At 48.1% G+C, this 14749-nt stretch overlaps 1 protein-coding gene across 1 annotated transcript; it reads right to left on the bottom strand.

Moving 5' to 3' along the window:
- Nucleotides 1–6704: 6704 nt before the first annotated feature.
- Nucleotides 6705–14037, bottom strand: KRT74 (keratin 74). Its single transcript, XM_016142576.2, has 9 exons — nucleotides 13514–14037; nucleotides 12666–12880; nucleotides 12166–12226; nucleotides 11574–11669; nucleotides 10942–11106; nucleotides 9568–9693; nucleotides 7824–8044; nucleotides 7377–7411; nucleotides 6705–6907 (listed from the first exon to the last, which is right to left on the bottom strand). Exons 1-9 carry the CDS (start codon nucleotides 13982–13984, stop codon nucleotides 6705–6707), a joined length of 1593 nt encoding a protein of 530 aa, XP_015998062.2. The 5' UTR covers nucleotides 13985–14037.
- Nucleotides 14038–14749: the final 712 nt, after the last annotated feature.

Below are 14749 nucleotides of genomic sequence, written 5' to 3'. Positions count from 1 at the left end.
TCTGAGCTTCTATGCTATCCTGGCTTTCTTGTGCACAAATATGTGGTGCAGGTGCCTGCCCTATTCCAGGTACGCATGCCCAACTCTAGCCTCCAACAAGCTCTGGGTCCTCTTTTCTTCTGTCCCTCCTACATCTGCACCACTGTGTGAAAACCTGAGCTCCCATTTCCTATCCTGCATGGGCCCTGCCATGCCATGAGTGCCCATGGCCCCACTCTCCCATTTGCTCTCCTCCCTCAGGAAGTCACCTGCCCTCTTTTGCCTCAGCTCCTTTCTATCTATCACCACTGCCGTAGCCCCGGCTGCACCCCATCCTCTCTCTCTCTAGAATTTGGGCAGTAACCTCTTGAGCAGTCCTTCCCAGCTCTGCCCATCTGACCCATTCAATCCATCTTGCAAGTCCACTTCTGACTTCTCCCACACTCTCTTCTTCCTGTTACAGACCCTCTAGCCAGCCAGATCTGACCCCTCACTCCCCTTCTCAGCCTTCTTTGCTCTTTTGAAGAAGATTAATATTCATTTCAGGACTTGGGTAAAGATGGGGTGGGTGTGCTTATGAGACAATTGCATGTTTCTCACACAAATCATGCTTTTCCTTGATGTCATGCTCTGGGCTGTTCTCCCAGCCTCCCGCTCACCAGGGCAGGCTCGTCCTGTCCTTTAAGACAAACCAAGACACACGTTCTCTAAAAAGCCTCCCCCAAGCCCTCCTCGATTTCCACACCCACTCTGTCCGGGTATGCTGCACCTTGTTGCATACAACCCTATTGCCCGGGCGTTGTCTGCATCCCTCCAGCCTAACATATCTAGGAGGCCCCTCCAAGGCCAGTACTCTCCGCTCCTGTGGCTGTGGGCTCTAGGGCTTGTGGCGCAAATTGTGAATGCTGCTTGCCAGTTGGCAGATGTCCTCCAATATGTCAGAGGACATGTGTGTGGGTGGATGTGAACATGGATGTGAGCATAACAGTGTCTAGCCAGTATGGACTGGCATGGCTGTCCCAGTTGTCTGTGGCTGACAGCTACTGTGGTGGGTTAGTGCCTGATTGTACCAGCTGTTAAATATTTTCAGTATGTTTTGTAGACGTGAGCCTGTGAGCCAACGAGCACGTGTCCGTGTGTGTGTACACAGGTTTCTGATGGCCGTCCACCTGACAATGGGCCCCATCTTGAATTAGCTATTGCTTGCAGATCTTTATATCTCCATTCTTCTCCACTAGTAGCACACAAGCGAGAGCCGATTGTCTCATTTTCACTTTATCTTTCTTCAATAATAGCCATGAGGGGATGTGGTAACTCACAGCTGGCAACCAATTAAGGGAATTAAATGCGTTCATTCAACATCCCTGAGACCATGAAAGCAGGAGAGGTTCTGACCAGTTAGGCCTGAAAGAACATTCCTTCCTCGGTGTTCTCTTCTAGGCTGGAGGGATGCACACAAAGTGACTTCTCAAGGTCACAGAGCATCTATTTTAATGAGACTTTCTCTCTACCAGTGAACATGTATGAATCAGTTAAAGCTTTGCTACATCAAGTTTGGAACCTTGGGAGAAGATAATCTGTAAAGATCAGAAAGTGAGAAGGTCAGAGACAGAGGGAAAGACACAGCGAGGAATGAGCAGCAGGAAAGAGAGGACAAGGTTCTAGGAGACAGGACACAGACGTTCTAACCGCTGTCTTCTATTGCAATCAGTGATTCATTTGCCAATTACTGAGCAACCTCTCTGTGCCAGGCGTTTGCCACATACCCCCAATCCCCCGGGCTTGCCCTTAATTAATCAAATGGAGGGTAAGTTATCTCTTCCTCCTACTAGCCCAGACTGCTTTCCCTATCTTTATTCCAGGTTGCTATTAGCCATATGCTGGGAAAGGCTGGAGGCCAAGTCCAGGAACACGGTCTCTCTGTCCTCCTTTCTGCTATCCTCTGCCCAAAATTTTATTCTTTATTTGCATGAGAGTCACATAAATTAACATTAGCCGTTTTAAAGTAAATGATTCAGCAGCATTTAGTATATTCACAGTGTTGTGCAACCACCATCTCTATTTAGTTCCAAACATTTTCATCAACTTAAAATGAAATGTGGTCCCCATTGGCCGGAACTTCCCATTCTCCCTACCCTCATCCCTGCAACCACCAAATCTCTCTGGATTTACTCATTCTGGACAATTTAAGTGAATAGAATCATACAATATGTGGCCTTTTGTGTCTGGCCTCTTTCACTTAGCATAATGTTTTTAAAGTTTACCACACTATATCATGTATCAGTACTTAATTCCTTTTTATGAATGAATAACATCCCATTGTAAAGTATATGCCAAAAACTTTTTATTCATTTACTCATTGATGAACATTTGGGATATGTCTTAGTCCTTTAAGTCAGCTATAACAAATACCATAGGCTAGTAGCTTATAAACAACAGAAATTTATTCCTCACAGTTTTAGAGGTTGGGAAGTCCAAGGTCAAGGCAGCAGTATGGTTGGATTCTAGAGAGGGCCCTCTTCCTTGTTCATAGCCAGTGGCTTCTCACTATGTCCTAATGTGGTGGAAATTGCTAGGGAGCTCCGTGGGGTCTCTTTTATTAGAACTAATAATCCCATTCACGAGCGCTCCACCTTCATAACATAGGCTCCTCCCAAAGGCCCCACTTCCTAACACCATCATCTTTGGGGGTTAAGATTCCTACAGATGAATTTTAGGAAGACAGAAACATTCAGACCATAGCAGGCTGCCTCTACTTTTGGCTATTGTGAGTAGTGCTACTATGAACATGCTTGTACATGTGTTTGTTTACGTACCTATTTTTCAAATTCTTTTGGATATATTTATCTAGGAGTTCAATTTCTCTGTCATATGATAGTCCAATATTTAATTTTATGGAGAACTGCCTAAGGGTTTTCTACAATGACTGAACCATTTTACATTCCTACTAGCAACGTATAAATGTTCCAATTTCTCCATATCCTCACCAACACTATTTATTTTCCATTATTTTTTATTATAACCATCCTAAGGGGTGTGAAATTGTTCCTCATTGTGGTTTGGATTTGGATTTGCATTTCCCTGATGACTAATCATGTTGAACATCTTTTCATGTGCTAGTCGGCCATATGTATATTTTCTTTGAAGAGAGGTCTATTGAAGTCTTTTCTCATTTTTTAATTGGGTTGTTTGTCTTTTGTTGTTATATATTTTTGATACTAGGCCCTTATTAGATAAATGAAATGCAAATATTTTCTCATTCTGCAGGTTGTCTTTTCACTTTCTTAATAATGTCCTTTGATGTACAGAAGTTTTTATTTTGATGAAGTTCAATATATCTATTTTCTCTTTATTGCTTAAACTTTTGGTGTCATATCTAAAAATCCTTTGCCAAATCCAAGGTCATGAAGATTTACTCCTATATTTTCTTCTAAGTGTTTTATGATTTTAGCTCTTATATTTAGGTTGTTGATCCATTTTGAGTTCATTTTTGTATATGCTGTGAACAGGAGTCCAATTTCATTCTTTTCCATGTGGATATCCAACTGTCCCAGCACCATAGTTGAAGAAACTATTCTTTCCTCCATCAAATGGTCTTGGCAGTTTGTCAAAATGGCTATAGATAGATGTATGGGTTTTACCCCAAACAAACCTTTTAAACATCTTTGTGCTGAATGGAAAAGTCCTAAGAGCATTATCCTCTGGGCGTCTCTGTTAGGTAAAGCTCCCTTAAGTGTCTACCAACTGCTAAGCCCAGCAAAAAATAAGGCCAGTCCTGGCCCTTGGTGACCCCATGTCTGATGGTGATGGGATAAGCCACACAGAGAGATTGTCTCAACCACATGTGGAACTATCACAGTGGAAGTGAGAAATGGGCACCGCAAGATCCTAGACGAAAGGCACTCTGTCCAACCTGGGGGTTCAGAAAGGCTTCCAGGAGTGGGTACATGAGCAAAATCTCGAAGAAGCAGTAAAAATTTTCCAGTAATGAAAGACATGAATGACGATCCATGCACAGGGACTACGTGAGCATGAGCATCACCAAGTCCCTTCAGCAGAGGACTCTGCAGGGCAAGCGAACCAGATACTTACCCTCCTAGACAGTGAGTGGGACTCCCTCATTCCCCTGGGCTGCTCTCCAATCAAAACTCATGCATGCACCTGTTCCTTCTTGTCTCTTTGCCTGGAACTGAAGCCTATGGAACTGAAGTTGGTCACCACTGGTCCTGCCTCCATACTTTCCCCTCTCGAGCTTCACAAGATTCTCCGAACTAAGTTCTAAAGCAAGAGCACAGTACCCTCTGTACTCTTCTCAGGATCTTAAGCAGCAGTTGACAAAGAATCTATCCATTTCTCAGACAGATAAGCTATAGCCACGGGGGCTGCCCCTTTGCCCTCCTTTACACCCCAACACAGAACATGTTATCTCTGTCCCCCAGGGTCACATCCACTTAGCCCCTGGGTCCTTCACCATACCCCTAGGGCCGGGCACAGCACTTGGGCCTCACAGCCCAGTGATCAGGAGCGTGCCTGCCCTGTGATTCCATGGATGGCTCAGAGATTCCTCTAAAGGCTATTTCAGAATGTGGGTCCCATCCATCACTTCACTGCAGCCCATCTTACTGGGCCATCTGGAATTTGGTCTTTTGGGGAAAGACAGAGTATCAGCACTGGGAAAGGCCTTAGGGGTATCTGGTCCTGGGGTTCATGAACCAGGGAGGCTGTGGATGGGCTTCGGGGGTCTCAGAACTTCGGAGCACTCAGACGTAATTCCGCACATTTTTCAAGGGGAAAGGCCCCTAGATTTCATCAAATTTCAAAGGGGCTCATGACACACAAGGTAAAGAATCACTAGTTTAGCCTAAGTGTACTGGTGACTCAGCACTATTCCCAGTCCCCGCAGTGACAACAGCAGCGACATCAAAGGAAGGCATTTGGGCAGAAAGGCCACCAGACTCCTGGGCTCTTGTGTTTACCAAGGCTCATTGCACCCTGACACACACAGGAGAAGGCCTCCTTAATACATGAAAGGCACAGTAAGGTCAAGGAAGGTGGTAGCTTGGGACGAGAGGCCCCACCATTACAAGGCCCTGTCCCTGTTGACCTGAAGACTGTAGGGGCAATGACTCTATACACACCTATAACACAAAATGGATCAGAAAGCTGACTAAAAGACCAAATTCTGCTGGGCGAAGTCCAGGGACTTGGAAACTCATCCAGGCCCACTACTGACTTCAGAAAATCAGAGTCCTCTCGCTTCCCTACCAAAAACAAGCACATGAAACCTGCACCTAAACCTACTGTGATGGTGTGATTTAAGATCTCTCTCCAGAAATCTATGTGCCCATCTTTCTGGTTATTTGATTAAACTCTCCTCCTTCAGGAAGCCTTCCTTGCTTAGCTTCTCCATTTCGGTCACTTCACAACATTGCTGCACTGGGCTGCCCGGTCCTGACTTGTATGAGTGTGTGGCTCTACATGTGTGTTCATCTCTCCTATCAGCCTGAGATTATCCCATAGAACAGCCTGCTTCGGTCTGCCTCCAGCCTCCCAAAAGGTTCGTACCTTTGTGAGGTGGGACACATTATCATTAGGAGTGGGCAAATTGGAAAGACTGATACACTGGCAAGAGTGTACATCTGACATTACTCAAGGGGAGTTTATTAAATATACAGCAGAAATTCAGAGTCCTTGATTGAAGCAAAGGAAGAACTGGGTGTTGGCATTCTTAGGAATATTTACATCAAGGTCTATGACTTCTGGGCTGGGAGGTACCGCCAGAAACAGATCAAGTTTTCCTCACTGAACACAGCTCATGGCAACAGGAATCAAGAGACAGAAACTAGTCCAGGACACGGCCTCAGAGAGAAGAGCAAAGATAAATCACATACCCACAGTTCTTAACAAAAGGCAATGTAATTATGCTGCCCTCATCAAAAGAACCATGAAATTGACACGACCTTTATTAAAGAGGCAGTGACACACCATGGAAGGAACACAGGCTTTGGGGTTAGCCAGTTCTGGGCTTGTCTCCTAACCCTGGCACTTAGTGGGTGATGGGAATGGGGCGGGGGGAGCAAATTATGCAGCCTCTCAGAGGATGGGGCTTTTCGTCTTTCCCAAGGATGCTGATTGCATATACCTTGTAGCATGGGTGAGAATTAGAGGCAATGCCTGTAGGCAGCCTGGCATATAGTAGGTGCTTGACATATGGTAGTAGATATTACTGCTAATAAATGCGGTGGTGGCAACACAGGTGACAGAAGACCCTTCATTCTCCTTCACTTGGTTTCGTGAATGTGGGTACAGCTGCTGGTCTGAGAGTACACACACCTTCTCCTAAATACTGGAGTCATTCTAGAGAAAACTTTCCCTCTCCCCTCCTTTTCTTTCTCCTCTCTTTCCCCCTCTCCTCCCTCCCTCCTCTCCTCTCTTTTTCTAGATGATCATAGCTTCCCAGAGCCAAGAAGACAATTGTAGCTTGCGCCCCCTAAGCCCCCTGTCCATTGAAGGGAAAATGAAAAGTCACAAAGTCCACAGGGGACCTGAAGAAACGAGGAGATGACAGTTCTAATCGGAACTTGACAGTAAGATAAGTCACAGTGCAGATGGCCAAGGGTACTGGGACTCTGAGTCGAAGATTGGGGTGTGGCAGACATCTTCAGGCAGGGGGAGAACAAGGGCATCTCTTATCTCAGGTGCTGAGGTGAGTGGGGTCGTGTGGCTTATCGGGTAGCTTTCCTGGCTGGTGCACTGACTGAGGTGCTCTTGCCTTGAGAGTCCTTGGGGTCTCCTACTTGTACCCCTTTGGTTCTGGTGTGCTCACTTCGGGTGCTGCCAGAGCTCCCTGCAATACCACTGGCCCCAAGGGCAGTACTCACAGAGGAGCCAGGATGGTAGTTGCTTGCACTGCTGCTGCTGATGACAGCTGAGGAGGAAAGGCCAAGAGCAGGGAAGAGGGACAGCAGGGTAAGTCAGCAAGTGAGACATCTCTCTTAATCCCACAGCAATCCTCAGCATCAAGAAATACCACAAAGATGAATGGGGACCTGATTGCGTACCCAGCTTTGTGTGAGATGAGGACAACACAGAACAGACATGCTCTTGGAGATTCTAAGATCACTTGGCTCCCAAGGCTATATTCCCAACCTTTCTCTTGATAACAGTGCCCCAGGGGAGAGCCAGAAAGGGCATGGGGTGGGCATACTTTAGTCACTGTTTCCACGGGACGAAATGGGGAATAGGTTCCCTATGAAGCCAGAGAACCTTCACAAGACAGTAACAATGGTTCTGGATGGCATGAGACATTTAGTGGAGGAACACTGCTTTATCCTGGGGTCCCCTGCTTTCCCATCCAGCCAGAACCCCTACCCAACTCGTCTCTCAGAGATACTCACAGATGCTCACGGAGGATGGATTTTCACCAGACATCCTGAAGGACAGAAAGTTAAAGGAGAAAACCTCAGGGTAGTGTTTAGATTCAGCTAAGCCTTGATGGGCTCCTACGTCTATATGAATATTGTTTTAATTCACTTTTATAACAACCCGTGAGATGATAATGGAGCTTATAATCCCCATTTTACAGATAAGAACATAGAGACACAGAAATATTAAATGATTTAACTGAACCATACAGCTAGTATGTGGCAAAGCTGGTAATTAAGAGGTCTGTCTGACCCCACTGGCTCTTTCGCACAGCACTACCCAGCCACCTGTGCTTCATGACTCACGTCTGATCTTTCCTTGCACAAAGCTCCCAAATGCCCCCTCATCCCAGCAGGGAGCCACCCACAGCCCTTTCTTCCTTGGCACCACGACATTCCTCCATTCCCCAGTCCCCTTACCAGCACTCCTCGCCCTCCAGCAGCTTGCGGTAGGTGGCGATCTCCATGTCCAGGGCCAGCTTCAGGCTCATGAGCTCCTGGTACTCGCGCAGCATCCGGGCCAGTTCCTCCTTGCCCTGGTGCAGGGCAGCCTCCAGCTCATCCAGCTTGGCCTGGGCGTCTTTCAGGGTATTGTCTCCCCGATGCTCAGCATCGGCAATGGCTGTTTCTAGGTTGGCACACTGAAAAGGAAAAACGGGGAGATCATCAGAACACAAAATAAATTTTAGATCTTAAAGGTTGAGTAGCACAACCCTTTCACTTTCCAGAGGATGCCCAAGGTGACAGCAAGTAATAGCTGCAGAGCCAACACCAGACCCTGGCTCTTTTTCTATTGCAGACAGGTATTTATAGGAGTTGTCATGAAGAGCTTGCAAAAGGAATGGAAGCAGAGACTTCGATGTTTGCAAAGTTGTCTAGTGTCTGGGGTTGGAGGTCACCAATGGCTGCAGTTTCCGAGTAAGCCAGATCCAGAAGAACTCTACTGAGACTCCAGCCAGAACGTCTCCAAGGATCAAATAGCATGCCATGTGTCACTGTGATCAGATTCCTGCCTGCAGGAAGTGTCCCAGCAGGAACCCTTCCCACACAGTGCCAAGAGTGTTTCAGCACTCTGCAGGAAGTGTCTGTTTAGATGCTCCCCAAGTCTGGCCTGAATGGGTAAAGGAGCCTTCCCTTAGGACAGGGAGTTAAGAGCCTGCAATTAGACCCGTGACCTCGGAAACTGGGCTCTGATGAACATCTTGCAGCCCTTTAATCACAAGTACTACTGGGGAGGAAAGGTCCTCGTGGAGTCTGTGAATCAGCCTTATGTGTAGTCACAAGGCTGTCCCTGTGTTCCCCACATTGACTGGCGTGGACAGTTGTGGGGCACAGGGAGGAGAGCAGACCCAACTTTCAGGATGGCGATCCTGTCACTAGCAGTTGACTTGGTTCTTTGGATAGGACACAGGAGGGATTCCCCATCCCCTTAAAATCATTTCCCCACTGATATGGCGTTTAAGGTTTTGCTGCTTCCATGTAAGACAGGATCCCCCCTGGTGAAGTGGAAATGGTACCACGGCACAGGGCAAGGGACCCAGAAGGGCTTCATCTGCTGTCATCCTCACTCAGTCACCAGGACCACCTCCCACCCTGAGGCAGGAACTTAACATGGCCACAGAGAGGTCTGGATGTGAACCCCACACATCCCACATGTGCTGAGTGTCTAGTGGGAAGAGGATGCATGGGGCCTGTCCTCAGAAGGGCACACCCGAAGGGGACGTGAGGCGGGCTTGTTGCACACAGAAGAAGTCTGATAAAGAGGGAAAAAAGAAAGAGAAAACCTGAATTTTAATCCTGATTCTGTTTAAAAAAAAAAAAAAAAAAAAAAAACAGCTGGAGACTCTGGGAAAGTCACTTCCTCTCTCCAGCCCAATTTCCTTATTTAAACTGTGGAGTCAGATGAAATAAGCTTGAGGTCCCTCCCAATGCTGAGCAGGATCCCTGCTCTGACCTCGTAGGTACCCCGGGGCAGGGTGGGAAAGAGGGACTATGGATGGCCCAGGGGGTCCCCAGCCCAGGCAGCAAGGCAGTGGGGAATTTGCTTTATACTAAAGGGCTCCAGTTTCTTCATCACAGAGGGTGAAATTCACACACACACACACACACACACACACACACACACACACACACACACGGTGTTCTCTGAAGTGTTCCTGCTCACTTGCTTCCTCACGTTCCCAGTCTCACATCGGATCCTCTGGATGAGCCGGTTCAGCTCTGACATCTCGTTCTTGGTCTGTCTGAGGTTGTCACCATGCCGGCTGGCTGCCAGTTGCAGCTCCTGGATCTGGTTTCCCACAGAGAGGAAGTTGTTGATGAGCCAGAACTGTCCAGCTAGCTCCTCGTTCAAGGGAGGGGAAAGGTCCTAAGCAATAACTTCCATAGCGGCAACGAGCCAGGAGGGTAGCTCCAGAGCAGGAGGTGATGGAGCTAAGACCTGGGCATCTTTTCAGATGTTTGGTGGTGATTCTGACAAAAAGTCCACCCACTACTCTAAGCAGAACCTATTTGCTGGGCCTATCCTTCTTTCTTATCACCCTGTTTGCAGTCTCTCCTGGGCTGAATAAAGGAAAGAAGCAATTCACATTTATTAGGTATTTTCTAAATGTAAGAAGAGCTCTGACCCTCTCCACTCATTTATCATCTCTTTATAGAGGCATCTTTTAAAGGTCAGGTTCTGCTCAGGTACTGGGGATACATCCATGGAAAGGGTGGGTGTGGTTCCTGCCCCTCATGAGACATATGCTCTCCTTTCATATGGTCTGCCCTTTCATAGGGACAGACAGAGGGCCAGGAAAGCCAAGGGCAGCACGTACTCTTGGGGCGGTGGGATTTTTGGCTCGTGGCTTGTAACTCAAATCTTCCCCTCTCCCCTTGGCCAGTCCTTCTGAGAAGAAGGACTGACACAGCCATGGATAGGGGCAAGGAGCCCGTGATCCTTGCCATTGGTCAGCCTTGATCAGCGTAAAAAGAAGTGCTAAAGCAGGCAGGAGTGGAGTCCTGGTGGCCCCCAGGTAAAGGGTCTTCTCAGTGACAGCCCTGAAGCATAGCTCCCCTTACCCACAAGGCTCCTAGAATTCTACTTCCTCCTCATGGAAGTCCTCCCACGCTGATCAGAAAAGAGCTCCTGGCTTCCTCTCCTTTTCCATCATCCCTGTCCCCAGCCCACCCATAGCCATTCTCCTCCATGTCTGTTACTCTTCTTCTGCCACATGGCAACACATCCCAGCCCCTGGAAGCGCATTTGTTTTACAACAAGGAGACCTCACTTTTTTCTTTCACCAGAGGATTGCCTGTTTTTCTCTGTTGGATATGCCTATCCATACCAGTTTTGTGATTTATCTTTCATAATGGTCTCTGCCGAGAATTCTTTTCAGGTAGAATAGCTTTAATTCATTGGTTATAATCGCTCTTTTATTTGGCACCTCTACAAAGGTATCTTTCACATTCACTGGTGGAGGTGTATTTTTCTAGGAAAGGAGGGGATGGTGGAGAAGGGACATTCCCCGCCCCCACACACACTCCCAATGCCCACCTTGCTCTGGTATAGGGCCTCGGCCTCAGCCTTGCTCTTCAGGGCTATCTTTTCATACTGGGCGCGGACCTCGGCGATGATGCTGTCCAGATCCAGGTCCCGATTGTTGTCCATGGACAGGATGACAGAGGTCTCACTGGCATGGGTCTGGATCTGAGCCATCTCCTGAGTTGTGAGGTGAGAACAGAGTCAGGGTCCCTTGGCCTTTCTCCTCTGCCCATCAGTCATCCAGGCCTGTAGCCCCTGGCAGAATGACCCAAAATGGTGGGAAGAGGTGCCTGCTGGAGAAGTGTCTATTAGAGCCAAGGGAGAAGGCTCAAAGCAGCAGACAGTGGAAGGCATTTCCTCCCACACATAGAATGAAGAATCTGTGCTTTAGTAGGACTTCGTGGGGTCATTCTTTCCTGCTGACAGGCAAGGTCACTATCTTGGCTCGAATTGGGTTGTCTCCTATGTATATGGCCTCTTGGGACTAAGATCCTACACTTCCATGGTCTCCTAGTGCAAGGTTTTGCACCTTTCCATCAAAACGGCCTTCCTTCTGCTTATCCTAAATTCCTCCTGTTGGAATCTCCTTGGCAAAGCCCTCAGCTGGAAAGAAGCAGGATGGAGAGGAGAAGGGGTGTCCTCACCGCATCGTACAGACACTTCAGGAACTTGATGTCTTTATCCAGAGAGTCCACTTTGGCCTGGAGCTCCACCTTGACTGTGTAGGCCGCATCCGCATCCTGCCAAGGGAAATCCACAGTCATCAATCGATACAACCCTCATCCCATCAGCCGCCTTGTCCCTGGCCCAAAGCCATCTGATTTCTTATGTTTTGCCCACAAAGGGAAGCATATTGATGAGTAAACTCATTTAAAATTGCTTTTCTCTCAGACTCAATGAATCTTTGGGAATATGGAAGCAAGAATGAGGCCCGCTCTTCCTCTGTTACACCTGAAGAAAACAAAGCCCAGAAAGGTAGAGAGAGTTTCTTCAAGTCACACAGTAAGGCTGAGCTGGACCAGAATTTCCCAATTCCCAAACTAGAAATCTCTTTCTGTCTCTGTCCATTTCCTGTGTGTATGTTCTGCCTCTCCAATATGTTGGAGGCCAGAATGGACTCCATCCTCATTCAGGCACCAGCCCCTCCCAAGGAGGCCTGGGCTGAAGTCCTGCACAAAGCTGTTTAGGATGAGGGTGCAAGAGAGCTGAAAATCCATAGGCTCTTCCCTCCCTTACCTTTTTGAGCACCACAAACTCATTCTCAGCTGCTGTGCGTCGATTAATCTCCACCTCATACCTGTGGGCAAGGAGAGAAGATATCAGAGGCCTCAGTTCCCTCGGCTAAGTAACCTCCTCTTCCCACTGTCTGGGCAAATGCTCAGAACATAAAGTTCCTAGCAGTGAGCACTGCAGAGGTTACTGGGGACAGTACTATGTCTCTGAGTTACCTCACTTACATTTCACTCACTGGATTCTAGGAAAATACTCAGGTACCTGTTAAGCTCCCAAACCAGTCACTGAACCAGGTAGTGGATCAATGAGCATTGGAACTCTTTTCCATCCACCAGGTAAGAAGCTCTCATTAAACAGGGTGAGTCTTTCCCCCATAACCGGAGAAGGGGTGTGAGCCCCTGACCCTGGTGCTAGCTCTCTCCCTTCCTAAAGTGGCACAAAAATTGGGTGAACCCAGGAGCCTCTGGGAGCATGACCCATGACCTTTGGTGGGCCCTGCTCACCTCTTCTTGTAGTCCTCCACCAGGTCGCGCATGCTCCTCAGCTCCGAGTCCAGCCTCACTCTGTCCCCGGACAGTGTCTCTAGTTTTTTCCGCAGGGTGCTAATGTAGCCCTCGAAGATGGGCTCCAGGTTCTTCTTGCAGCTGTTCAGGTCCAGCTGCTGCAGCAGCTCCCACTTGGTCTCCAGCACCTGGTTCTGCTGCTCCAGGAACCGCACCTGGAACCACAATGGATACTATCATGTCCCATGAATATAAGCCATTGACTCCCCAGGTTATATAGATATTCCTAAAGCCATTTGGCTCAAGTCTTGACTCCCCAGTCATGAAATTCCGTGCAAACTAGGCCCCTTACAAGGGCTCAGACTATAGCCTTCTAGACAAAACCAACCACTGAAAACTCACTGAAGAAGGAGACTCCCCAGCTTTCTTCTGTTGCCTGAGCCAGTTCCCAGGACATATTCTTCCTGTATCACATAAGTGTTTCTTCTGTACCATGATTTTTTCCCTCTGAATTGTGCTAATTCTATTAGCCCATTGCTTTCTTTAAAAAGCTGGAAGTTCATCCAGCTGTCCTTAGAAACCCATCACATCTTTCTCAAGGTTTTTAAATGGTTACCCTTTGCACAATTTCCCACCCTTGTCTGTAAAATCTCCAAAGAAAGCAACATGTTCATTTATTCCTTTGTAGAACCTGGCTTACAATTCTATTCTCCTCTTCATTATGATCAGAGAGCCTTTCCTGAGGTCTAGCTGCAACTTTTCCATCTACGATACTTTGTCCACTCTCAAGAAGCTGGGAATCACTCATATCTCACTGGACTGTCTTATCCTCCTCTTATAAGACCCACCTTGTCAATGAAAGAGGCGAACTTGTTGTTCAGAGCCTTGATCTGTTCCCGCTCCTGGGCACGTATTTTCTGGATCTCAGGATTCAGTTCCACGTTGAGGGGGGCCAGGAGGCTCTTGTTGATGGTGACCTGATGGATGCCTCCAGGTGGGCACATGGATGGGCACACAGGCCCCAGGGCCACACTGCCAAACATGCTGCCAGCAAAGCCAGTGGCCCGGCCCCCTCCGTACCCAGTGGCAGGCCGAAAGCTGTAACCTCCAGTCCGAATACTACCACCAGCCATGTTGAGGGAAATACACCGACCCCCTCTAAGACTGTAGAGGCTCTGACTGCTGAAGCCAGCCCCAGCTCCTTTGCCATCCACACGGTGAGAAGCCACACTGCCCACAGCCTTCCTCAGCGCCACTGCTGAATGCCCACTGAAGCCCCCTTTGTTACCACCAGACTTGATGTTCAGTTGCAGGCTCATGGCGGGAAAGAGGGAATTGACAGAGCTGGAGAAAAGCAGTCGCCAACAGATAGAGAACAATGATGGGGCACCCAGAACACTGGCTCCTTTTATCCTGTCAAGTTCTGGACACCGGAAAAGGGCGTCTCTCCACTCTCTCCTTTCCTCCTGCTGAAGGCCCAGGGGCCATAGGCAATTTGTGGAACAGAGATCTCCAAGCCCTTTGTAGCAACAAAGTACCTCTGATATTGAGTGGAATATGCTGCCTTTGCAGATTGGAGGGGTCTAATCAGGCATTTATCTGTGCTCCTAATTAGGGACCTGGCATGTTATCCCCTTCAGAGATCGCCTAGCTTTATTTTTCCAGGGCTGCCTCTTTCTAGCTTATCTATCAGCAAGGAACAAGAGAAATGCCTAGCTTTATCCAAGAGGGCTCATCAGTTCCTGGTCTTATTGAGAAGCTGGGGCGTTCGTGCCAGAGGAGTATCAGGAGCTGCTCTCTGGGTCACTCTAAGGACCACAGCTGTCCAGCAATGGAACAGACCCCAGGAGGATAGTGGAAATGACTGCATGGCCCTCCAGCAGGGTTACTGTCTGGAGCTTTTTGTATGGGGCAGGCCCAGGTAGTGGTGACTTCAATGTTGCCTTTTCAAGTGAGATCTCTTTCCGGCAGCCGGCAGTTCCTGCAGCTGAGTTTTCCCTCCTGGACAAGGTGATCTGTTTCATCCTACAAGGTCAGGCCATGGAGCAGCCTCAGGAGCTGGAACATTAGCCCTTTTATCCCTG

Source organism: Rousettus aegyptiacus, unplaced genomic scaffold (genome assembly GCF_014176215.1).
Source record: "Rousettus aegyptiacus isolate mRouAeg1 unplaced genomic scaffold, mRouAeg1.p scaffold_m13_p_2, whole genome shotgun sequence".
In the NCBI taxonomy this organism is placed as follows: domain Eukaryota; kingdom Metazoa; phylum Chordata; class Mammalia; order Chiroptera; family Pteropodidae; genus Rousettus; species Rousettus aegyptiacus.
This window is presented reverse-complemented; position numbering and strand designations above follow the sequence as displayed.